Source organism: Stegostoma tigrinum, chromosome 4, assembly GCF_030684315.1.
Source record: "Stegostoma tigrinum isolate sSteTig4 chromosome 4, sSteTig4.hap1, whole genome shotgun sequence".
NCBI lineage: Eukaryota > Metazoa > Chordata > Chondrichthyes > Orectolobiformes > Stegostomatidae > Stegostoma > Stegostoma tigrinum.
The window spans coordinates 26,898,885-26,924,537 of NC_081357.1; the positions used below are offsets into that span (position 1 = coordinate 26,898,885).

Below are 25,653 nucleotides of genomic sequence, written 5' to 3' on the forward strand. Positions count from 1 at the left end.
ATTTTCCCCCCACAGTGATCGAGAACGCCCTTGACCGCGTCTCCCGTATTTCCCGCAACACATCCCTCACACCCCGCCCACGCCACAACCGCCCTAAGAGGATCCCCCTCGTTCTCACACACCACCCTACCAACCTCCGGATACAACGCATCATCCTCCGACACTTCCGCCATTTACAATCCGACCCCACCACCCAAGACATTTTTCCATCCCCACCCCTGTCTGCTTTCCGGACAGACCACTCTCTCCGTGACTCCCTTGTTCGCTCCACACTGCCCTCCAACCCCACCACACCCGGCACCTTCCCCTGCAACCGCAGGAAATGCTACACTTGCCCCCACACCTCCTCCCTCACCCCTATCCCAGGCCCCAAGATGACATTCCACATTAAGCAGAGGTTCACCTGCACATCTGCCAATGTGGTATACTGCATCCACTGTACCCGGTGCAGCTTCCTCTACATTGGGGAAACCAAGCGGAGGCTTGGGGACCGCTTTGCAGAATACCTCCGCTCAGTTCGCAACAAACAACTGCACCTCCCAGTCACAAACCATTTCCACTCCCCCTCCCATTATCTAGATGACATGTCCATCATGGGCCTCCTGCACTGCCACAATGATGCCACCCGAAGGTTGCAGGAACAGCAACTCATATTCTGCCTGGGAACCCTGCAGCCATATGGTATCAATGTGGACTTCACCAGTTTCAAAATCTCCCCTTCCCCTACTGCATCCCTAAAACAGCCCAGTTTGTCCCCTCCCCCCACTGCACCACACAACCAGCCCAGCTCTTCCCCCCCCCACCCACTGCATCCCAAAACCAGTCCAACCTGTCTCTGCCTCCCCAACTGGTTCTTCCTCTCACCCATCCCTTCCTCCCACCCCAAGCCGCACCCCCAGCTACCTACTAACCTCATCACACCTCCTTGACCTGTCCGTCTTCCCTGGACTGACCTATCCCCTCCCTACCTCCCCACCTACACACTCTCCACCTATCTTCTTTTCTCTCCATCTTCGGTCCGCCTCACCCTCTCTCCCTATTTATTCCAGAACCCTCTCCCCATCCCCCTCTCTGATGAAGGGTCTAGGCCCGAAACGTCAGCTTTTGTGCTCCTGAGATGCTGCTTGGCCTGCTGTGTTCATCCAGCGTCACATTTTATTATCTTGGAATTCTCCAGCATCTGCAGTTCCCATTATCCCTCCCCAAGACCTACCAGATTCCCAAATCCATCAGAACTCGCACTCACCCACTTATCTAACATCCCAGCACCCACCCATCCACCAGCACTCTGCCTGCCTCATTTACCTGTCATCTACCTGATAACCTAACCTCTCACTCATCTACCTCCACACTTATGCACATTTTGTCAGTAGCTGTCAAAACGATTGCAGGATATTCAAACTACAGTATATGGAATGTAACAGAGTGGATGGGGGTGGTGTCTGTGATGATTCACTTTGCTGCTGGTAAGCAATCCAGCATCGGTCTCTCCATTTTCTAACAGGAGACATAAATTCCAGTACTTTCATTTTTTGCAGAACAAAAATAATGATTTGATCTGCATTAGTAAAAAGCATTACAGCCCTATTGGATGTTGATAAGACCAATCTTATTGAAAGAGAGAACATCAAAGCTAGCTTGTGGGATCATGGCTACCTTGATCATATCATTTCTCACGGTGTATCATGCAAACTCTCAAATGAACAAAAGCCCACTGCTTTCAAACCCTACAAGTGTACAGTCTACCTCAAATTATCCTGGAAAGGCAAAGTATTTCAAAAATCTAATCACAGTTTAAGCACATTGTTTCACAATGTTACAGTACAAAAGCATGTTCTGCCTACCACGTAATGAAGCAATGTCATGTTGGAATTTCAATTCTGGAGCAATGTCAGGTACCTAAGCTATACATCCCAACAACTGGTAGATCAAATTAAGACATGTTCCTCTGGCTGTTCATAATAGACAGATTAAAAACCGTGCTCAATGAACACATACTTGCAAAGCCCAAATAAAATGCCTACGATTTGAAGCAATTCAATGATTGGGTAGGATTTACTGAACAATCCCGTGTGCATTTATTGCTCCACTAACAAATTTAAAATAACCAGCCAAAATGGCTCAACGGCACTTGAGAAGTGACATTTATTGATAAGCAGCAATCATTCTTTTCAAACGAAGAGAATGTGTTCATGCCTGACCTATATTTGAATTACCCAGAAACACAGGAACCCAAGGTCCCCTGATTCTCTCTCTATGACAATATCTTAGCTATTCAGAGTCAACTTGCTGACCAATTAGCAAACTTCATCTCCTGTGGAATAAATTGTTGCAAAATTTGACACTCGGAGTCAGAACATGGAAACAGACATTTCTGTCTAACCAGTCCATGCCAACTATTTTCCCATACTAAACTAGTCCCACCTGCCTGCACTTGGTACATATCCCTCCAGAATTTTCCTATTCATGAACTTATCCAACTGTCTTTTAAACTTTGTAACTGCATCTGCATCCACCATTTTCTCTAGCAGTTCATTCAACACACTAACCGTTATTTAAAAGTTACTTCTCATGTTCTTTTTAAATCTTTCTCCTTTTGCCTCAAGAATATGCCCACCTTAAAAGACCCTTGTCATTCACCCTATCTATACCTCATGATTTTATAAACCTCTATAAAGGTCATCCCTCAACCTCTTATGTAAAAAAAGTCCCAGCCTATTTTTGTAACTCAAAACCCCATTCTCAGCAAAATCATGGTAAATCTGTTCTGAACCTTTGCTGTTTAATCATATCTTTCTTATAACATGGCAACCAGAACTGCACAAAGTATTACAGAAGAGGCCTCAGCAACATCCTGTACAACCTCAACATGACATCCCAACTCCTATGCTCAAAGGCCTGAGCAATGAAGGCAAGCATGCTAACAGCTTTCTTAACCACCCTGTCTAACTGTGACACAAATTTCAAAAAATGATATACCTGAACCCCTAGGTCTATCTGTTCTACAACACTACCATAACTTGTACAATTATTGTCCTTGTTTGTATTACCAAAATGCAATTCCAATGATAAAACCAGTTGTACAGCCTATCTGAAGTTCATTTGGGCTTCAGCTAGTTGGTACTTTTGCATGGTTATGTCATTAATCCTACATACCAGTCACTCAGCACCTCATTAAAGGGTTAAACCAAAAAGTCAGATGCCTCTGTCTCTTAACCTAGTCAAAAATCCCAGCATGGGTTCCCTGGTTCTTGAATTGCTGAGTAAAACCAATAGCGCCTCAGCATTACAGGAGGCTTGGAGTCGTAATATTTCTTAACTAAATCCGTTAACTCTTGAAAAGTTTTAGTATCCAGTGGTTCAGGGAAAGTTCAGCTCATAATAACTGAAAACGGTGTGGCTCCACAAGCTGTCAGGAGAATTACTTGTTGATTTTCATCTACCCCCATGTTATTTACCCAGAAAATAAACACATTATTTGCACTTACTGGGCCCAGTTTTTTACAGCAGGACTGAGCATGCTCTGCTTCTCAAAATATGACCTGATGTAAGCAATGTTTACCCCAACCCAAAAACAATCGTTTCAGTGTGGTTTTCATGACATGCTTTAATCTTGTTGCCGCTGAAATAACACCACAGAGGCTGGTACCTCCATCATCAAAACATCCTTTAGTTACAGAGAAAAGTCCTTGTTGGTACAAGTTAATTGAATCAACTCCCAAGACTGTTAGGATGTCTGACACTTCTGTTTTTATCTGTCAGCCAGGTCTCCCTGATTGGATCTGATTGTGACTGTTAATCAGGGAACTCATTTTCTATGACGTCCTCCTGGCTGAACTTGTTACAATCACGATAGTCACTTTTTCTTAAACAGTAATTTATCAAACTTCTAAGTTCAAAATCGAGAGGTCTTCCTGAGTCCTTAAGCAGAAATGGTTATTCCGATACATTTGGTAAAATCTGAGAAAAGCTATGAGATTATTAAAATACAATATAGTGCACATCATTTATTTTCTGCTCCACAAAGGACAAGTTAAGGCAAACAAGTACAAAAATAAGTTGCATTGTTTCAATTCACTTTTATTAAACAAACCTTTTTAAAAAAGTGTTTTGCAGTTAGCACACATCTCAAATACCTTTCTGAGATAATGGGAACTGCAGATGCTGGAGATTCCAAGATAATAAAATGTGAGGCTGGATGAACACAGCAGGCCAAGCAGCATCTCAGGAGCACAAAAGCTGACGTTTCGGGCCTAGACCCTTCATCAGAGAGGGGGATGGGGGGAGGGTTCTGGAATAAATAGGGAGAGAGGGGGAGGCGGACCGAAGATGGAGAGTAAAGAAGATAGGTGGAGAGGGTGTAGGTGGGGAGGTAGGGAGGGGATAGGTCAGTCCAGGGAAGACGGACAGGTCAAGGAGGTGGGATGAGGTTAGTAGGTAGCTGGGGGTGCGGCTTGGGGTGGGAGGAAGGGATGGGTGAGAGGAAGAACCGGTTAGGGAGGCAGAGACAGGTTGGACTGGTTTTGGGATGCAGTGGGTGGGGGGGAAGAGCTGGGCTGGTTGTGTGGTGCAGTGGGGGGAGGGGACGAACTGGGCTGGTTTAGGGATGCAGTAGGGGAAGGGGAGATTTTGAAACTGGTGAAGTCCACATTGATACCATATGGCTGCAGGGTTTCCAGGCGGAATATGAGTTGCTGTTCCTGCAACCTTCGGGTGGCATCATTGTGGCAGTGCAGGAGGCCCATGATGGACATGTCATCAAGAGAATGGGAGGGGGAGTGGAAATGGTTTGCGACTGGGAGGTGCAGTTGTTTGTTGCGACCTGAGCGGAGGTGTTCTGCAAAGCGGTCCCCAAGCCTCCGGAGGCTTGGGGACCGCTTTGCAGAACACCTCCGCTCAGTTCGCAACAAACAACTGCACCTCCCAGTCGCAAACCATTTCCACTCCCCCTCCCATTCTCTTGATGACATGTCCATCATGGGCCTCCTGCACTGCCACAATGATGCCACCCGAAGGTTGCAGGAACAGCAACTCATATTCCGCCTGGGAACCCTGCAGCCATATGGTATCAATGTGGACTTCACCAGTTTCAAAATCTCCCCTTCCCCTACTGCATCCCTAAACCAGCCCAGTTCGTCCCCTCCCCCCACTGCACCACACAACCAGCCCAGCTCTTCCCCCCCCACCCACTGCATCCCAAAACCAGTCCAACCTGTCTCTGCCTCCCTAACCGGTTCTTCCTCTCACCCATCCCTTCCTCCCACCCCAAGCCGCACCCCCAGCTACCTACTAACCTCATCCCACCTCCTTGACCTGTCCGTCTTCCCTGGACTGACCTATCCCCTCCCTACCTCCCCACCTACACCCTCTCCACCTATCTTCTTTACTCTCCATCTTCGGTCCGCCTCCCCCTCTCTCCCTATTTATTCCAGTTCCCTCCCCCCATCCCCCTCTCTGATGAAGGGTCTAGGCCCGAAACGTCAGCTTTTGTGCTCCTGAGATGCTGCTTGGCCTGCTGTGTTCATCCAGCCTCACATTTTATTATCTTCAAATACCTTTCTGTCTCTTTTCAAAGTCTCGGTAGATTACATTGAGGGTACACAACAAAACAAGTTCTCTGTTAATCCCCAAGCACACCATCAATTCACTCTGATAGCTGGTCAAGCACAGCTACTTTTTCAGGGGTAAAGGGAACCAGGATTTACTTCCAAACGTTGTCTCAAGTACAACAGCCAAAAGTAGCTAGTAGAAGCAGTATAGAATCACAAAAGCTGTAAACCCTACTTTCCCCATGTGACTTTCACTAATAACCAAAGAGGAACAGATACAAAAAAACTTCAACAATGAAAATTCTTTACAGCTGAATTTTTAAGTAGTAAAACATATTTTGCCAAAGAGGGAAAGAAATACCTTTACTCAAGTCTACATTAGATTATTACTGAAATAAACTACCGATTTTAATAAACGACTATTGATTTGATCAGATCTTTATTGTTGATGTTGTCATCATCATCTAATGTTTGTAATAATTTCAAAGATAAGGTTTTTGATTGAGTTTTGTTGTTTCTTCATATGGGGTAATGTCAATAGGAAAAATGGGAATGTACTGAAGCACTTTAACTAATAATTTCCATTGTTTAAAAAAATTCCTATACCATTAGTAAACTGAGCAAGGATCAGCATGCTTACAGAAAGCTACTGCCAGCAGTTAAGTGTTCAGCTCCATTCAAATACAAGGTTTGCCATTCAGTGTATTCAAGAATGCCAATTCATGTTCAATACAAAGGTAAACACATAGGAATGCACTGACCAAATACATTATCAACTAGGCCTTTACCAGCCAAGAGATGTGACAAAATGGATTTCCCAAAGCTTCACTTTTACTGGTGTAATCTGAATCTATTTCCTCAAGGAAGAGATAGTCTTAATGATTTATCAATCTGCTTCCAGGGCAGGAGTTGGGGGAAAAGGCAGAAAAGGGCATAATTTCCTTAGAAGTATTTTTCCTTCAAAGTTTGAAATCCAAAACATGTGTCTTAGATTTAAAACGTGGTTCATATCTATAGTGAGGTACATCTTTACACCCATTTCCCAGTATTGCCATGTGCTAAAGGATCCAATGCCTCATGGCAAAAAATTATTCACACAGTTTATTTTAAAAGTTTGCAAAGAGTTATTCACAGGACAAGCAATTGTTAATAAATGACAGAGAGATGTACAAAGGAAAAAAAATAAGCTCTATGGTACACAGGGATTAAGACTAAATCATATTTTTAGATTTCTCAACTTGATCTGCTGTATTGCAGTATTATGTTTTTTTAAAAAAGATAAAGATACTGTGGCTTCATTCCCGTCTTTCATTTACCCTCTATAATTGGAAATAATTGTCCTGAATTACTTTTATTCACGCTGTCAGGGTTCTTGACAGGCATTATAGTGATTTTCAATGATGCAATCTTTCATCTCTGATGTATCTTTGCAACCTATTGAGACTCTAGATCATGGAAGTTTCTGCGCTGCAAAAGGACAAAAGGTTAGGCATACGTGCAAAGGCAATAAAGAGAACAAAGCTGTAGTTTGCATGACATGAATAAGGAACTTTCTGGTGATGTTATGAACAAGATAAAGCAAGTTCTGAAAACTTCTGGCATATATCACAAAACCTTTGCACCTTGCTGACCACTTACAGTTTTCCAGGTTGCGGCTCGAGGTAAAACTCTTGTTATACACCTTTGTAACCAAGAAAATCTGACTATTTTTATAGTTACTGGTCCAACTGTAGCAATCAACAGAAATTTGGCCTGTTTTGGGCTTCAGTTAGCTATCTTATGGATGGTCATAACTATTGTGACATGTTCATGTTTCCACGCACAGCTCCTTTCGGAGAATATTAAAATACAAGACAGTTGTACATTATTTACTACTTTCTGCTGCACGAAGGATGAGTTAAGACAAACAACGAACACAAAAATGTATGTTGCATCACTTTTACTATTGGCTTCTTAGTAGCTCCGTAGAAATTCTTCTAAATCAGCAGGCTTATGCCAGCAGTTAATGTTCAGCTCCATTCAAATACAAGGTCTGTCCATGCAGTGCGTTCAAGAATGCCAGTTCATGCTCAACACAATGTCAATCACACAGGAATGCATCTACCAAATACGTCATCATACTGGGCTTTTACCAGCTAAGAAACATGGCATAATGGATCTCTTGAACCTTAGTGGGTACTCTTTGATCAAATTCCGCAAAGCAAATGTCCAGCAAAAAGAATTCAGAAGATTCATACTGGACTCAAAACGACAACACTAATTCTCACTTTGCAGATGTTGTCAGACCTACTGAATACCTTCAGCACTTTGTTTTTCATTTCAGATTTCCATAATCCACAGTATTTCCCTTTTACTATTTTTTTTAATCCTAGAGAAGAGTCAGTCATTCTCATGCAAAGGTGCTAAAAGTATACAGGAAGGAAATTCAGTAACTTCACTGGATGATATTGACCAGATTGGTTTTCATAGCAGCTGGAAGAAAAACATGTAAACAGGTATAGTGATTTTCAAGCAATCTACATTAGTATTCTTCTTAAATGAGGCTACCCAGACTAACAATTCAGAGCTCTTGCATACCAAGTTTAGTTACGTGGTGATTAAATAAAACAAAATGTGATGATTGGTAGCCCAAGGGTTAAATGCCATAGTTGAAGACAGTCAGCAACATACAAAAACATTTCTGACCAGAAATGATTAATAATGATTCCAGAAATGATGCTGCAACAAGTTCTGCCCTACTATACTATCAATCCTTGTCCTAATCAGCCTTTAAAATTTAGGTTGTTAAGGACTGATTCTTTGAATCATTCATAATTGCATAGTGAAGTGCTCAAAATGCATAAATGAAGATTGCCAAGTCAACTACTAGAACCCTGCATGAGACATGAATACATATAATCCCATTTAAGTGAGGCACTGCAATGCTTTCTCAGTACACCCGCACTGTCTTTGTTTTCAGATACAAAATCTCAAGCTACAAGTTCCAAAATGCCATAATCTGGTGAGTTTGAGATGGATTCACTTTAGAAGTATGTTATATAGTTCAGCTTTTTAAGAAGTGATGTAATTTAGTATTCTATTAAGGTTCCTCAAAACAACTGTCAGAAACTATTCAGCCTAGCACATCTTTGTGGGTTATCTAAAACTGCCCATTCCAATCATTCTTTCTTTTAAGCAACTTTTTACTTTTTTAAATATATATCTATTTTCTTTTTAAAAAGGCGATAAGGAAATCTGCTTCCAACCTGACTTCTGAAGAGGCATTCCACATCCTACAACTGAGATACAATAAAAATCTCGATAGATTTTCCTTATTAAAATGCTTTTAGCTTTACGTCTTTTGCTAAGTTGTAATTCAATTAATTTTTGTTTACTTCAGATCTCGATTCTGAAACCTTTCTCACTATTTCTTTCGATAGTAGATTCAGTAATAATCAAAGCAGTGGCTTGTCTGCTTAAAAGAAGTGTCAGCTTCAATTTTTTTTGTTTTAACACATATATCTAGACAGATACATTAATGGGCAGGGAACAGAGGATACAGATCCTTGGAAAATAGGCGACAGGCTAAGATAGAGGATCTGGATTGGCTCAAGCTTGGAGGGCCAAAGGGCCTGTTCTTGTGCTGTAATTTTCTTTGTTCCTTGTTCACATGCATAAAATGGAATAGCAATAACACAGTATGGAGTTGAAAGAACACAGCAGGCCAGGCAGCATCAGAGGAGCAGGAAAGCTGGTGTTTCAGGTCAGGACCCTTCTTCAGTAATGGGGAGGGGGAAGAGATGTCAGAAATAAATAGAGGAGGGGTGGGGCTGGGGAAGATAGGTGGGATGGTGATCTGTGAGTGCAGCTAGGGAGTGGTGAGCATTGGTCAATGAGTGGGAGGGGCGGACAGGTGGGAGAGATGATGGATAGGTTGAGTCCGATCGAGGAGGCAGGGATGAGAGGGAGCATCTTCTAGTCACACGACTTAATATTGTAATTATTTTCCACTTTGTAAAATGGAATTTTACTGGAAACATTTCTTCCCCCATTTTCAACATCTTTCCAACCTTGCTGAAATGGTCTGTCACTGTGAAACCCTTTCAGTGGTAGGTGCAGCTTAAATGGCATTGAAGGTGAAGAGACCATCTTGAAATCATTTTGCTGTAGCACAGGGAACTGGTGAAACTTGTCAAGAGGGTAATTGAAGGGGCTTGGTGGGGGGGGGGGGGCGCGGTGTGGGGCAGGTGGTCCTGTGTGGGGCAAACCTTAAGATTAGATGAATTTAGTAATGTGTGGGGGAAATGAAGGACAGGTCAGAAATCAAACCTGGAAGCAATATATACACAGAATTGGTGTGGAAAGGGCACAAACAAAACAAGAACAGACCATAGATGGAAAAGATGCATTCATTTTGAACATTATCAGCTCACACTTGCACTTCTTGCCACATAAAACCACCAAAGTTTTTTTCCTTTATTCATTAATGGGATGAGGGTGTCGCTGCTAGACAGCATTTATTGCCCAGAGGGCAATTCAGAGTCAGTCAGTCACATTGATGTGTGTCTGGAGTCACATGTATGCCAGACTAGGCAAGGATGGCAGTTTCCTTCCCCAAAAGGACATTAGTGATCCAGATGGGTTTTTCCAACAATCAACAATGGATTCAAGGTCATCATTAGATTCATAATTCCAAATATTTTATTGAATTCAAATTACACCATGTGCTGCAGCTGGATTTAAACCCAGGTCCTCACAACGTTATCTGGGTCTCTGGATTAACAGTCCAGCGATAATATCACTAGGCCATTGCCTGCCCCTGTGGTACATGGCTAAGTCTTAACCTATGGTAGGGCATTTAACAACATCTATCACAATAAAATCTGAGCCAAAGGCTGAGAATCAAGATTGAAACACTAAAACACACACAAGCGACTGAGAAGAAAAATCCACGAAAAGATATGATGATTCCATTAGGGCAGGTCTGAGTGAAACAATACAAAGATTTTATCATTGGCAACAAATACCCATAACCACTCTTCTCCTGCACTTGAAAACTTGTTTCTAATTAGCTCAAGTCTTTTTTTAAGCATGGATGCAGTGCTTTTGCTTTACAAGTATTTTCTATTTTCACACATTGAGGAATATTGAATCAAGAGCAAATCATTCCTTTAAACTTGTTCCCCAAGCAATTAGATCATCTTAAATCCACGACATTTATGTTAGGCTAGAGCACTTTAATCTCAGTTTTGCAATTTTCAATTAACACCCAGCCACAACTGGTTTTTGGGGGACAGAGTTCCACATTTCTACAACCCCTATGTGAAGAAGTACTCCCAACATCGCCACTGAATAGCTTAGCTCTAACTTTGAGGTTATGCCCTTGACACCCACGCCAGAAAAAAATAGTTTCCTATCAATTAGCTCATCATCTTAAACACCTCTAGTAGATTATGCATACACATGGGAACAACAAACAAGTGTGGCATTATAAGAAATTAAACCCCATTTTGAAAGCACTTCCTTTGAATGTTAAAATGTACTGAAATTATAAACCAACACCACAACGGACAGAGAGAAAATCAGTTTAATCTAGCATCCAACTTTTTACCTCATTTGGGCTTAATTGAATGCCTTTTCCCCAGAAACTTTTCAGCTTTAATCTGTAACCAAGCTGAATATAGGATCAGAGGGTTCAATGATAAAACAAAATAGGCTGACTGTCGTTGCGCAATACTGAAGAAACCTTTACAGTTTAATTATCTTATTAATTTTGAAACAGATATGTCAATCTACAAGCTTTTAAAATCGAACATATTGCTGTAAATTTGAAACACAGTTCCTTCTAGAAGTCCTGTAACAAACCTTTATTCCCTTGTCGTTGATAGGCAAAACATGAACAGAAACAACAGCAAATTAGTAAAACCAGGGGAAGAATTAGTAGTTCTCAGTTGCTATGTTTGCACAAGGAACCAATTCTAAACAGTGCTGGAACAACCCTCTGTAGTTATTTTCCATTTTATACACAGTGATCACTCAGGAAGAAGCCAAAATAGCAGCGTGATGTGCATTTGTTTTTTTTTGCAATAAAATCATCATCTCCAGCGAGAATGTCCAACCCACCATCAGCAACAAAACAGGAACAGGTTTACATCTGTGAACAGCACTTGTACTTTCTTTTATAAGTCATATTTGCATGCTGCTTTACTACATGCAACACCACAGCCTGTAAAAAGTCAAGTTATAACACTTTTCCAACCTACAAACTCTACCTTGCGCCTCAATCATTATTAAGACGCGAGTTCAATTTTTTTGATCTGTTATTGTTCAATCCAGAGGGAGAAACTAGAGATAACTCACTCCTTCAGCTGTGTTGAGGTCTACTCCTCATTACCAACAGCTGAAAACTTTTGATGCTTTTTGTTTGAAAAGAATCAACCAACCTCAAAGCACTTGGTCTAAAGCAAATAGGGGGCTATAGTCCTTTCACCATTTCTGTGTTACAGCTATTATGCAAAAAGTATAAAACACTGCCTTTATGCTGCCAAGCCACAACTACTCTTCTTACATCAAAGCATTTTCACCACAAGGGTTTTTTCTTCCAAATTTATTCATTCCCAAAACAGAAGACAACGATTCATACACCCTAATTACATCTAATTATCAATTCTTTTTTCTGTGACCAACTTCAGCCAGAGCTATTTATTACTTGCATTTCTCACACCCTCCCCCATGCCTTTTGCAAGACAGCTAACATAATGGCAAGTTCTTTGGAGGACAATTATTATTTCTTTTATGGCCTGTTATAAAGGTTCTACCTGCATTAAATAATTATTCTATTATTAGTTTCAACAGAAAATGCATGTTAAATATGGGGACCTCCTGGTTAATTTGACAGTTCCCCATAGTGTTGCTGCTTAGAGGCAGTGGAAACGACCTCTCCTGTGGGGCTTCTCCTTAGTCTTTCTTTTCATGATCTAAATGAGACGTTTATTGGATTAGGGTTCTTCTCTGCAGACCTCCGAGGTGGCCTGTAACAAAGAACTTAAAAATCCCAATGACTATACTAATTGCCCTGGGATTAAAAACAGAAAACTTGATTCGGCATTACATCAGTACACCAAAAACAGAGGAAATTTATTAGTTTCATTATGGGCCCCGATCCTTTCAACTAGAATGGGAGTTAGTGGGCAAGGCTTGGTTATAGCAAGACCTTCACTAGAAACTTAAAGAATACACTGTTGATATGGGCCTAATTGTGCATTACCAACTAAGTCTTACATACTTTTAAAAGTGAGGAGCAAAGGCATATTTTTAAAAATTGATGCAAAAAATGTGGCAAAGACACAGAACTTGTCATGAACAGCTAAGAATTAAATTGACATCAGTGGACAGACTCTGCACTGCAAAGTCAATTGATAAGCAAATATGTCGGCAGCAGATTAACCCCAGTACTCAGCTCAGGTGACAGCCGCACAAAGGTCACAGTACTGACCTCACAGGTTGGTCTTTGGGTCATTGTAGCTTATAAAAGGCTGTTGTAGGGTCAAAGTCTTATAAGGCTGCAATCTGACAACTCAATTTAAGCTTCCAGGCAGATGACTCTAAGAGGATGGTTAATTGCTCACGCCATTTGCTATTGGAATGATGCTTGTTAATGGAACAGAGATATTCAAGTAGCAAAAGTACTAAGAAGCATCAATCTATCTATTAAGAAGCCTGCAAGGAAAAATTGTGTAAAAATCTCAGTGTCCATTAGCTAAGTGCTATGTGAACAGTATGGCTCATATTATCTATTGGGAACGACCTTTTACAAAATTAAATGTTTTAAAGCTCAACAAATGACAACAGAGGTCAGTGTTCTCCCGTACAACGCAATGGTTATGTTTGTTCACGACGGTAACGGAATCACAGCGGTCACATGATCAAAGTTTCAGTCCTAGCTATCCACAGTAAGACCAATATGTTGTGAATTCCGAAATTACGTCATACTATCAAGTTAGTTGCTTGATTTGGTAACTTAGGATGTGAGTCATAGAGAGAAATATTTATAATTTTGAATGTTTTGCCTTTACTGATTAATAAAAGGATCAACTGAAAGACAGGAACATTTAGTGTTCTTGATTTTAATTTATTGTTACGGTTATTTCACTTTTGTCTCATTTTTTAAAATTACACCCTGGGAGATTGATTGGTCCATTTCAACCAAATTTAAGTTTTTCAAATTGATGCAAGACTCCTGCAGCTTTTTAAAAATCGTATGTATGATAGATTCCTTATAAAGGATACAGGCAGGCTGTTTATTTCAGATGTACAAAAATATACCGTAAAAATGAACAAGATTGTGACACACTGATTTTACTTTCCACTAAACAGATTGTGATAGATACAATTTGGGGCAGGGGATGAAATAAGCATGCTGGCTTTTACTGTATTGTTGTTTCAATATCACAAAAGGTTTTAATCTTAGGTTTCAACATTTCCTTGGACAGGTTTTGTATTTTATGGAACCGAGTGAAAGATGTACAGGAATAGAACACTGAAACTCTAGGTGAAAGGAGGACACCTGTTTGATGTGTCTCCCCTCTTTGGGAGTTTATTCTTGACAATCCATTGCTGACAATGCTCACAGGCTGTATCTCACCATTTACTCAGTGCCATACTACAAGAAGCCTTTTAGTGTAATACATAGGAGGGACTTGCCCTTCATTTGCTGACATCCTATCCTGTGCTGCTTTTCATGGTTGTTCAAACTCACTCATCCAGTTAAATGCGGTTGGGTGGGGGCACTGTTCTATTATACGCCTCATGTCTGTCGACAGATTTTGAGCAGTCAAGTTGATTTACTTACCAGAGAATTCCCAGCATCTGACCCATTCTCATAGCCAAAGTATTTATATAGTGGTCAATTCAGCTTCTAGACAATTATAACTTCCAGGATATTGAGAGTGGATGTTCAGCAATGATAATGCCATTGAATGTCAAGCAAAGATGGTTGGGTTTTATGCACTGGAAGCAATCATTGCCTGGCACTTGAGGGTTTGGAAGGTTCTGTCTGAGGATGATCCTTGGTGAATTTCTGCAGTGCACCTTATAGATAGTACACACTGCTGTGCAGTGTATCGGTGGCGGATGGATGCTTGCGATGCAATGCCAAACAAGTACGCTGCTTTGTCCTGGGTGATGTCAAGCTTCTTGATTATTGTTGGAGCTGCACTCATCCAGGCACATGGGGAGTATTCCAACATACTCTTTGAGAAGGTGACCAAACAGGTAGATGAGAGTAAACCGGTTGATGTGGTGTATATGGATTTCAGCAAGGCGTTCGATAAGGTTCCCCACAATAGGCTATTGTACAAAATGCGGAGGAATGGAATTGTGGGAGATATTGCAGTTTGGATCGGAAATTGGCTTGCTTAAAGAAGACAGAGGGTGGTAGTTGATGGGAAATGTTCATCCTGGAGAACAGATACTAGTGGTGTACCGCAAGGGTCGGTGTTGGGTCCACTGCTGTTTGTCATTTTTATAAATGACCTGGATGAGGGCGTAGAAGGATGGGTTAGTAAATTTGCAGACGACACTAAGGTCGGTGGAGTTGTGGATAGTGACAAAGGATGCTGTAGGTTGCAGAGAGACATAGATAAGCTGCAGAGCTGGGCTGAGAGGTGGCAAATGGAGTTTAATGCAGACAAGTGTGAGGTGATGCACTTTGGTAGGAGTAACCAGGAGGTAAAGTACTGGGCTAATGATAAGATTCTTAGCAGCGTAGATGAGCAGAGAGATCTCAGTGTCCATGTACACAGATCATTGAAAGTTGCCACCCAGGTTGACAGGGCTGTTAAGAAGGCATACAGTGTTTTAGCTATTATTAATAGAGGGATCGAGTTCCAGAACCAAGAGGTTATGCTGCAGCTGTACAAAACTCTGGTGCGGCCGCACTTGGAGTATTGTGTACAGTTCTGGTCACCGCATTATAAGAAGGATGTGGAAGCTTTGGAAAGGGTGCAGAGGAGATTTACTAGGATGTTGCCTGGTATGGAGGGAAGGTCTTATGAGGAAAGGCTGAGGGACTTGAGGCTGTTTTCATCAGAGAGAAGGGAGGTTGAGAGGTGACTTGACTGAAACATATAAAATAATCAGAGGGTTAGATAGGGTGGACAGGGAGAGCCTTTTTCCTAGGATGGTGACGGCAAGCACAAGGGGGCATAGCTTTAAATTGAGGGGTGAAAGATATAGGACAGATGTCAGAGGTAGTTTCTTTACTCGGAGAGTAGTAAGGGAATGGAACGCTTTGCCCGCAACGGTAGTAGATTCGCCAACTTTAGGTACATTTCAGTAGTCATTGGACAAGCATATGGACGTACATGTTATAGTGTAGGTTAGATGGGCTTGAGATCGGTATGACAGGTCGGCACAACATCGAGGGCCGAAGGGCCTGTATTGTGCTGTAATGTTCTATGTTCACACTCCTGACTTATGCCTTATAGATGGTGGACACGATCTGGGGAGTCAGGAAGTGAGTTATTGGTGTGGTATTCCTAGCTTTTGATCTTCTCTCATAGTCACAGTATTTGTATGGCTAGTTCAGTTAAGTTTCTGGTCAATGGTAATCACCAGAATGTTGATTCAATAATGGCAATGACATTGAATGTCAAGGGATGGTTAGTTTCATTCTTGTTGAAGATGGTAATGGCATGCATATTACTTGCCACATGTTAGCCAAGGCCGGATATTGTCTTGGTCTTGCTGCATTTGAACATGGGCTGCTTCAGTATCTGTGGAGTCACAAATGATGTTGAACATCATGCAATCATCAGTGACGATCTTAATTTCTGATCTTAAGATGGAGGGAAGTTCACTGCAGAAGCAGCTGAAGATGGTTCACTCAACATCTGACACAGAGCCAGTCTAGGAACTGTGCCCATTGGTCTTGGCCAACTGTTGGCAATGGCGCTAACGAACCATTCTTGGTCATGAACACTGCTGTCCCTCATCCACAGTATTTTGTGCCCTTGTTTGCCCTCCAGATGTTGCTCAACATGGAGGAGAACTAATTCATTGGCTAAGAATGTTTTCTTACCCATATTTCATCTGATGAAATGAAACTGCATGGTGTCCAGAATCAATATTGAGGACTCCGATAGCCATTCCCACGCAACTGTATACCACTGTGCCAAAACTTCTGGTGGATAGTGATGGTGGCATCTGGGACTTGGTCTGTAGGGTATGAATATTACAGGCATTGGTCTGCTTGTCTAATGGGGTAGCTCTCCCAATTTTGGCAAAGGTTAGCAAGGACTTTACAGGGCCAACAGAGTTGAGTGTGCTACTGTTATTTCCACTGCCTTGGTAGTCTAGTATAACACTTTGTAGCTGTCTGCTATAACTGGTGGCTTGCTCAGCCATTTCAGAGGGCTGTTAAGAGACACCTACAGTGTTATGGTGGCCAGGCCTGGTAGCAGATACTTCTTCCTTAAAAGGACATTATTAAACCGGATTTTACCACAATCAACACAGGTTCCATGATCACCATGAAACTAGATTTCAGTTCAAGCTTTATTAATTGAATTTGAATTTCACAAAATGGCTGGATTCACACCAATGCTCCCAGAGCTTTAGCATGGGTCTCTGGATTACTAGTCCAGTGATACTAATGCTACACCTCTACTTGACTAGTTTCATCCCTTCTGCTTTTCAATTCTGGTAACATCTTTGCACATCTTTATTCCACTCCCCTGTTTCAATATCCCTTTTTGTGATATTGATAACAAAACCACTCAGTATTGCACATGATCTCACCTTGATTCTACTTCAACTGAGCATTACCTTCTTTCTTTTGAGCTTTGAACCTCCAGAAATGAAAGCTTCAATTTGGATGGCCTTATCCTGCATTACTACTTTCAGTGGTTGATGTATCTGTGTTCTCTCTATTGCTTTACCCAATCTGGATTCTAATCTTCCACCAAAAAAATAGTCTCCTTAATTCTCATTATGTATCATAATTTGCCTCACAAAAGTTGATGTCATCTAATGGGGTTATGGGGAGAAGGTAGAATAAGGTTGAGAAACATATCAGCCGTGATTGAATGGCAGAACAGACTCGATGGGCTGAATAGTCTAAATCCTTCTCCTCTACCACCTTATGATCTTAATCACTCTAAAACCATTTATCTTTGTGCATCTTGATGCTGTCTTTCACAATGTTAGCAATATCAACCAAACAGACATCATCAACGGCTTTTGACAATGGCCCTCCAATTCCTAAGTAGAAATCATTCAAGTAAACGATGAGGAGAATGAGCTGAATATGTGCGATAGAAGCAATGATTTTTTTGTGTCTTAGTATGAAAAAGATTGCTGAAAAATGTATTATAAACATGGTTGTCAGATATGGTGTCAGGAAACTTTCAGACACCAACCCGCATCCATAGTCTTTCTGCTGGCTTGCAGCTTCTTCTATAAAATGTAACAAATAAAGTGTAACATTTTGTATACAGAATGACTAAGAATCAAACTGTGAGAAGCTACAAATGTTCTTTCAAAAACAAAAAATGTTAAACTTAGAGTTGTGCCTAAGACAACAAAAAAAAACCCAAAATTCAATTTCTCTTCACTATTCAGAGATTAAAATCCTGCCTTAACAGGAACAATCACATAAGTCCAGTAAGCTGTCTAGAAGTTTAACCACTTCCCTAATAATCATGCCAAACCCACTACAAAGTCTGTGTTTAAAAGAATAGGTCTCTCAACAATGGTTGGAACATAATTAATGTACTTAAGCAGTGTACACACTGATTCAAAACTCCATTCAGATGTTGTCTACACAAGTACATTTTTTTCTCTCCTTAACATCACACCTGCAAGATTCCTCCACAAAATACCCTTGCACATTTCTTTTTTCAAAACTGCCTGTGGCAATCACAGAGTTAAGGAAAAAACACAAGCTATCCAGTTGCAGTGTGCCCACTCAAAAATCTAAGAACCTGTCATTGTTCGATTCTGCTTTTCGAATAGCAATTCCATTATCAGCATTGGTGGAGTAATTATTAGCTGCATTCTCCTTGAAGGCAAGATCAAAGGAACCTGTGTAAACCCTGATTATCAATATTACAGTCAGAGAGAAAAACATCAAAACATGACTTCCTTTACCTTCAGGACAGCAATGAATGGCACAAAGTTAGCCCTCTGAAGCCCACTTTTATAGAGGTCTGAAAGAGAAAATTGGTATTAGCTTTGCTACTTAGCTTGATAATAGCATTTCTTTTTTTACTTTGGCAAACACATCCCCCCAACAATAGCAGATAATAACAAGACCAAAGACACAAAATTGATTCCTGCTTGAGCAGTACAGCAAGTTCATTTTATTGATCAGTGACAGTTATTATGTGAACATGAGCACAAAGTCCAGACCATCTGAAGTAGAAGTGTCTACAATGTAGACTTGTGACACAAGTTAACTTTGAAAGAGAGATAAAAGGTTTGTTTTTACACAAGGACCATGTAAATGCCTGGTGCTGCCACTACTCAAATAAGTGGGATAGTCCAGCAGAACACTTTTAAAATAAATTATGATAAACAGATTCAAGTTGTATGTAAGAGACAACTTTCATGGTTAATATACATTTACAGGTATGCATGAATAGTTGTTGGTACATCTGTCTCTTTAGCACAGAGTGTTCGAATTCTTTAAAAACTGGCTTAGTGGCAAGAATCAGGTTAACTCACTACTATCATCACATTTTACTGAAGTATCATAATTGATCTAAATGACAAAGTAGCTCAGAAGTATGGACCATTAATGCCACTTGAATGTTTTATTCGGGCCTACCCCTAACCATTCCACAATCTCACATGGTTAGAAAAACTGAACCAGAACTGAAACATGCTCAGGCCCTGGTTTAATATTTATTGCTGAGCTCATGCTTTATTAATCTCAGTCTGAGTGTGATTGATCCCAGTGCCATTATTTTGGGAATGAGAGGCGAGTGGGTGGCTGGACTGGGGGAAATAGGAAGGTAGAGCAGAATGGGAGAAAGAACCTGTACATGAATGTCTGATGAGGATAGTATTGTTCTCACCTGTTCTATCCAGTGAAGACATACATCCTGCCATACTTACTTTTGAAGAATAGTCATTTTGGAGTGACAAAGATGGTAACCAGCATTTGCAGGCAACATGTCACCAAGGAATGCCCATCCTCGCAAGAAGAGTTATAAAGTGTCAAAGAAAAAGGAAGAAAATTCTAGCCAGTAAATTTTCATGGATATAACCATTTGCTAGTTTCACTAAAATTAAATGGTACTTTGTGTTTTTACAATGCTGTAGAATTCACCATTTAAGAAATATTACAAGGAACAGAAATAGGTTCTGTCTCAATTGTTACCCAGCACATCCTGCTCAAAATGGCTCTGTGCCAGAGTAACAGGATCAGCTGCAATGATCCATACTATGAAGCAGTAGCCAACCAAGATTCACTGTCGATCTCATATGATTAACAGGTACTTTAAATAGTGTACTGAAGGACTGTCAACGCTCAATCAACTGTAAGCTAACAATGAAGTCATCAAGCTCCAGAAAAACAGACTGAATGGCAATGCTAGGTGGCAGAAGCTGCAGAATTGAAGGTCCCATGAACAATGCTGTATAGCAAATGAGATTGGAACATGCACAGCAGAATTAAGCCAGACACAAGGGTGGCTGCAATCTGGAAGCAGACACGATCTTATCACTGCAACCTCAAATCCAGTAATGAACCTGTACATTTTTGAAACTTCATTGCGAAATAGGGTTTGAGCTACAGGGAGCGGTTGAACAGTTTGGGGGCTATTAAGCAGCGACAGCGAGGACCAGGGGTCTGCCGGGAGGTATGTTTCCCAGTTTAAAAACTTACCTCGTGCAATTAGTGGCCTCCATTTATTGCAGCAGCAGCAGTGGGAGCAGTGAGAGCGAGGAACAGGGGCCTGCTGGGAGGTAAGTTCCTCATTTCAGCAGCGAAGCTTTGCAGGACCGGTCGAATTGAGCTCTCGGAAGTTGAGCGATATATTTGGGCAGTGGCTAAACCCGAGACACTACACGTGTTGTATCTCCCCACCCGCCCCCCCCCCCCCCCCCCCCCCCCCCACCCTCCCTCCTCTGATCAAAAAAAAAGTCTCTGGTTGATAAGAAAAGTGTTTTTCTTTTTCTTTTTTTAAAATTGTGTGCTGGTAAGTGGAGTGATTTGGTACAAACATTTTTCATTTCATTTAAATAGTATTTGATATTATAGTAGGACTAAGTTAAGCATAAAAGTAAAAATGGCAGGAGATCCCAGACCCATGTTATGCTCTTTCTGCTCAATGTGGGAGCTTAGGGACACAGCCGATGTCCCTGACACTGAGACGTGCAAGAATGGTGTCCAGCTGCTGCTCTTGTTACACCGCATGATGGCTCTGGAGCTGCAGATGGACTCACTTTGGAGCATCCGCGATGCTGAGGAAGTTGTGGATAGCACGTTCAACTTTTTGGATACTGTTGAGGGAGATGGCTCACCAAGAGAAGGCAGCAGTAGCCAGGCTCATGCAACCCTGGCTGGCTCTGCTGTACTGAAGGTCAGGAAAAAAGTGGAAAGGCTATAGTCATAGGGGATTCAAATGTAAGGGGAGTACGTAGGCGGTTCTGAGGTCGAAAAAGAGACTCCCGACACCTCACCCGGCACCTTCCCCTGCAACCGCAGGAAATGCTACACTTGCCCCCACACCTCCTCCCTCACCCCTATCCCAGGCCCCAAGATGACATTCCACATTAAGCTGAGGTTCACCTGCACATCTGCCAATGTGGTATACTGCATCCGTTGTACCCGGTGCAGCTTCCTCTACATTGGGGAAACCAAGCGGAGGCTTGGAGACCGCTTTGCAGAACACCTCCGCTCAGCTCGCAACAAACAACTGCACCTCCCAGTCGCAAACCATTTCCACTCCCCCTCCCTTTCTCTAGATGACATGTCCATCATGGGCCTCCTGCACTGCCACAATGATGCCACCCGAAGGTTGCAGGAACAGCAACTCATGTTCCACCTGGGAACCCTGCAGCCTAATGGTATCAATGTGGACTTCACCAGTTTCAAAATCTCCCCTTCCCCCACCGCATCCCTAAACCAGCCCAGTTCGTCCCCTCCCCCCACTGCACCACACAACCAGCCCAGCTCTTCCCCCCCCCCACCCACTGCATCCCAAAACCAGTCCAACCTGTCTCTGCCTCCCTAACCGGTTCTTCCTCTCACCCATCCCTTCCTCCCACCCCAAGCCGCACCCCCATCTACCTACTAACCTCATCCCACCTCCTTGACCTGTCCGTCTTCCCTGGACTGACCTATCCCCTCCCTACCACCCCACCTATACTCTCTCCACCTATCTTCTTTACTCTCCATCTTCGGTCCGCCTCCCCCTCTCTCCCTATTTATTCCAGTTCCCTCTCCCCATCCCCCTCTCTGATGAAGGGTCTAGGCCCGAAACGTCAGCTTTTGTGCTCCTGAGATGCTGCTTGGCCTGCTGTGTTCATCCAGCCTCACATTTTATTATCTTATTCTCCCGAATGGTATGTTGCCTCCCAGGTGTACGGGTCAGGGATGTCTCAGATTGACTGCAGGACATTCTGAAGGGGGAGGGTGAATAGCCAGCTGTCGTGGTGCATATAGGCACCAATGATATACGTAAAAAGAAAACAGGATGAGGTCCTACCAGCAGAATTTAGAGAGTTAGGAGCCAAATTAAAAAGTAGGACCTCAGAGGTAGTAATCTCAGGATTGCTACCCGTGCCACATGATAGTTAGAGTGAAAATGAAAGAAAAGGCAAGATAAATGAGTGCCTTGACAAATGGTGCAGGAGCGAGGGGTTCAGATTTTTGGGGCATTGGGACTGGTTCTGGGGGAGGTGGAACTATTACAAATGGGACAGTCCACACCAGGGCAGGACTGGAACCAATGTCCTAGGGGCTGCTTTTGCTAACACTGTTGGGGAGGGTTTAAACTAATGTAGCAGGGGGATGGGAACCAAATGAGGTGGTTAGTGGACAGTAAGGAGATTGTAACTAAAGCCTGTAAGGAACTAGATTATGAAGTGAGTGTGACTAAGGGGAAGAGTAGGCAGGGAGCAGATAACGAACGCAAAGGGACAGGTGGTCTGAGGTGCATTTATTTTAATGCAACAAGTGTAGTAGATAAGGCAGATGAACTTACGGCTTGGATTAGTACCTGGGAGTATGATGTTATTGCTATTACGGAGACATGGTTGAGGGAAGAGACAACTAAATTGACAACTAAATATCACAGGACATTGATGCTTCAGGCAGGATAGAGAGGGAGGTAAAAGGGGTGGAGGAGTTGCATTACTGGTCGAAGAGGATATCACAGCTGTGTTGAAGGAGGGCACTGTGGAGGACTCGAGCAGTGAGGCAATATGGGCAGAGCTCAGAAATAGGAAGGGTGCGGTAACAATGTTGGGGCTGTACTACAGGCCTCCCAACAGATGCGTGAGATAGAGATACAAATATGTAGACAGATTATGGAAAGGTGTAGGAGCAACAGGGTGGTGGTGGTGGGAGATTTTAATTTTCCCAACATTGACTGGGATTCATTTAGTGTTCGGGGTTTAGATGGAGCAGAATTTGTAAGGGGCATCCAGGAGGGTTTTCTAGAACAATATGCAAATAGTCCAACTCAGGAAGAGGCCATACTGGGCCTGGTGTTGGGGAATGAGCCCGGCCAGATGGCTGAAGTTTCAGTAGGGGATTACTTTGGGAATAGTGATCACAATTCCATAAGTCTTGGAATACTGATGGACAAAGGCAAGGGTGGTCCTAAAGGAAGACTGCTAAATTGGGGGAAGGCCAACTATAGCAAAATTCGACAGGAGCTGGGGAATGTGGATTGGGAGGAGCTGTTTGAGGGTAAATCCATATTTGATATGTAGGAGGCTTTTAGAGAGAGGTTGATTAGAGTGCAGGACAGAGATGTCTCTGTGACAATTAGGAATAGAAAGGACAAGATTAGGGAACCATGGATCACAGGTGAAATTGTGAGACTAGCAATGAGGAAAAAGGAAGCATAAATAAGGTCTAGGTGACTGAAAACATATGAAGCTTTGGAAGAATAATTGGGAAAGTAGGACCAATCTGAAACGAGGAATTAAGGCGGCTAAAAGGGGTCATGAAATATCTTCAGCAAACAGGGTTAAGGAAAATCCCAAAGCCTTTTATTCAAACGTAAGAAGCTAGAGGGTAACTAGAGAAAGGGTTGGCCCACTTGAGGGCAAAGCAGGGAAGTTATGTGAGGAGTCAGAGAAAATGAGTGAGATTCTTAATAAGTATTTTGCATCGGTATTCACTGAGGAGAGGGACATGGCAGATGTTGAGGTTAGGGTTGAGGTTTGATTATTCCCGGTCAAGTTGGTATAAGGCGGCCGGGGGGTGGGGGGGGGGGGGGGGGGGGTGGGGAGTGTTGGATATTCTAAAAGGCATTAGGGTCGACAAGTCCCTAAGTCTGGATGGGATCTATCCGAGATTACTGTGGGCAGCAAGAGAGGAAATAGCTGGGGCCTTAACAGATATCTTTGCAGCATCCTTGAGCATGGGTGAGGTCCCGGAAGACTGGAGAATTGCTAATGTTGTCCCTTGTTTAAGAAAGATAGCAAGGATAGTCCAGGTAATTATGGACCGGTGAGCCTGACGTCAATGTTGGGGAAGCTGCTGGAGAAGATACTAAGGGATATGGTCTATTTACATTTGAAAGAAAATGGGCTTATTAGTGATAGGCAGCATGGTTTTGTGCAGGGGAGGTCATATCTTAACGACTTGATAAAATTTTTTGAGGAAGTGACAAAGTTGATAGACGAGGGAAGGGCTGTAAATGTCATATACATGGACTTCAGTAAGTTGTCTGATAAGGTTCCCCACGGTAGGCTGATGGAGAAAGTGGGGTCCAGAGCGTACTATCTAGATGGACTGAGAACTGGCTGGGCAACAGGAGACAGAGCGTTGTAGTGGAAGGGAGTTTCTCAAAATGGAGAACTGTGACCAGCGGTGTTCCATAGGGATCCGGGTTGGGACCACTGTTGTTTGTGGTATACACAAATGATCTGGAGGAAGGTATAGATGGTCTGATTAGCAAGTTTGCAGATGACACCAAGATTGGTGGAGTAGCAGATAGTGAAGGGGACTGTCGGAGAATGCAGCAGAATATAGATAGATTGGAGAGTTGGGTGGAGAAATGGCAGATGGAGTTCAATCCAGGCAAATGCATGGTGATGCATTTTGGAAGATTTAATTCAAGAGTAAACTATATGGTGAAATGTGATGCACAGAGAGATCTGGGTGTTTAGGTCCATTGTACCCTGAAGGTGGCAATGAAGGTTGATAGTGTGGTCAAGAAGGCATATGGCATGCTTTCATTCATCGGACAAGGTACTGATTACAAGAGTTGGCAGGTCATGTTACAGTTGTATAGGACTATGGTTCGACTACATTTGGAATACTGCGTACAGTTCTGGTCACCACATCACTAAAAGGATGTGGATGCTTTGGAGAGGGTGCAGAGGAGGTTCACCAGGATGTTGCCTGGTTTGGACATTGCTAGCTATGAAAAGAGATTGAGTAGATTAGGATTATTTACATTAGAAAGATGGAGGTTGACCTGATTGAGGTCTACAAAATCATGAGGGATATAGACAGGGTGGATAGCAAGAAGCTTTTTCCCTAGAATGAAGGACTCAATTACTAGGGTTGAGATTTCAAGGTGAGAGGGGAAAAATGTAAGGGAGATATGCGTGGGAAGTTCTTTACGCAGAGGGTGGTGGGTGCCTGGAACGCATTGCCAGCGGAGGTGGTAGAGGCGGGCCCGATAGCGTCATTTAAGACGTATCTAGACAGATATATGAATGACAGGGAGCAGAGGGATAGAGATCCTTAGAAAATAGGCAACTGGTTTAGCTGGAGGATCTGAATCGGTGTAGGCTTGGAGAGCCGAAGGGCCTGTTCCTGTGCTGTAATTTCTTTGTTCCTTGTTCTTGTATTTTCCCTCCAACATTAGAGGACAGGGGATGACCTTATCGTGGTTTAAAAAAAATCATGAGGCGCATGGACAAGGTAAATAGA

General features: G+C 42.5%; 1 protein-coding gene across 4 annotated transcripts in view; it reads right to left on the reverse strand.

Annotated features, from left to right (window-relative positions):
- afg1lb (AFG1 like ATPase b) overlaps positions 1 to 25,653 on the reverse strand; it is a 144,466-nt gene that overhangs the window by 38,842 nt on the left and 79,971 nt on the right. For 3 of the 4 annotated variants that reach the window (XM_048531917.2, XM_048531914.2, XM_048531918.2), the window contains one exon: positions 18,678 to 18,736. The exons of the other annotated variant lie outside the window; for it this stretch is intronic. In XM_048531917.2, coding sequence (XP_048387874.1) covers positions 18,678 to 18,736 — 59 coding nt within the window. The remainder of the gene's footprint in view (positions 1 to 18,677; positions 18,737 to 25,653) is intronic. 4 annotated transcript variants of the gene reach the window in all.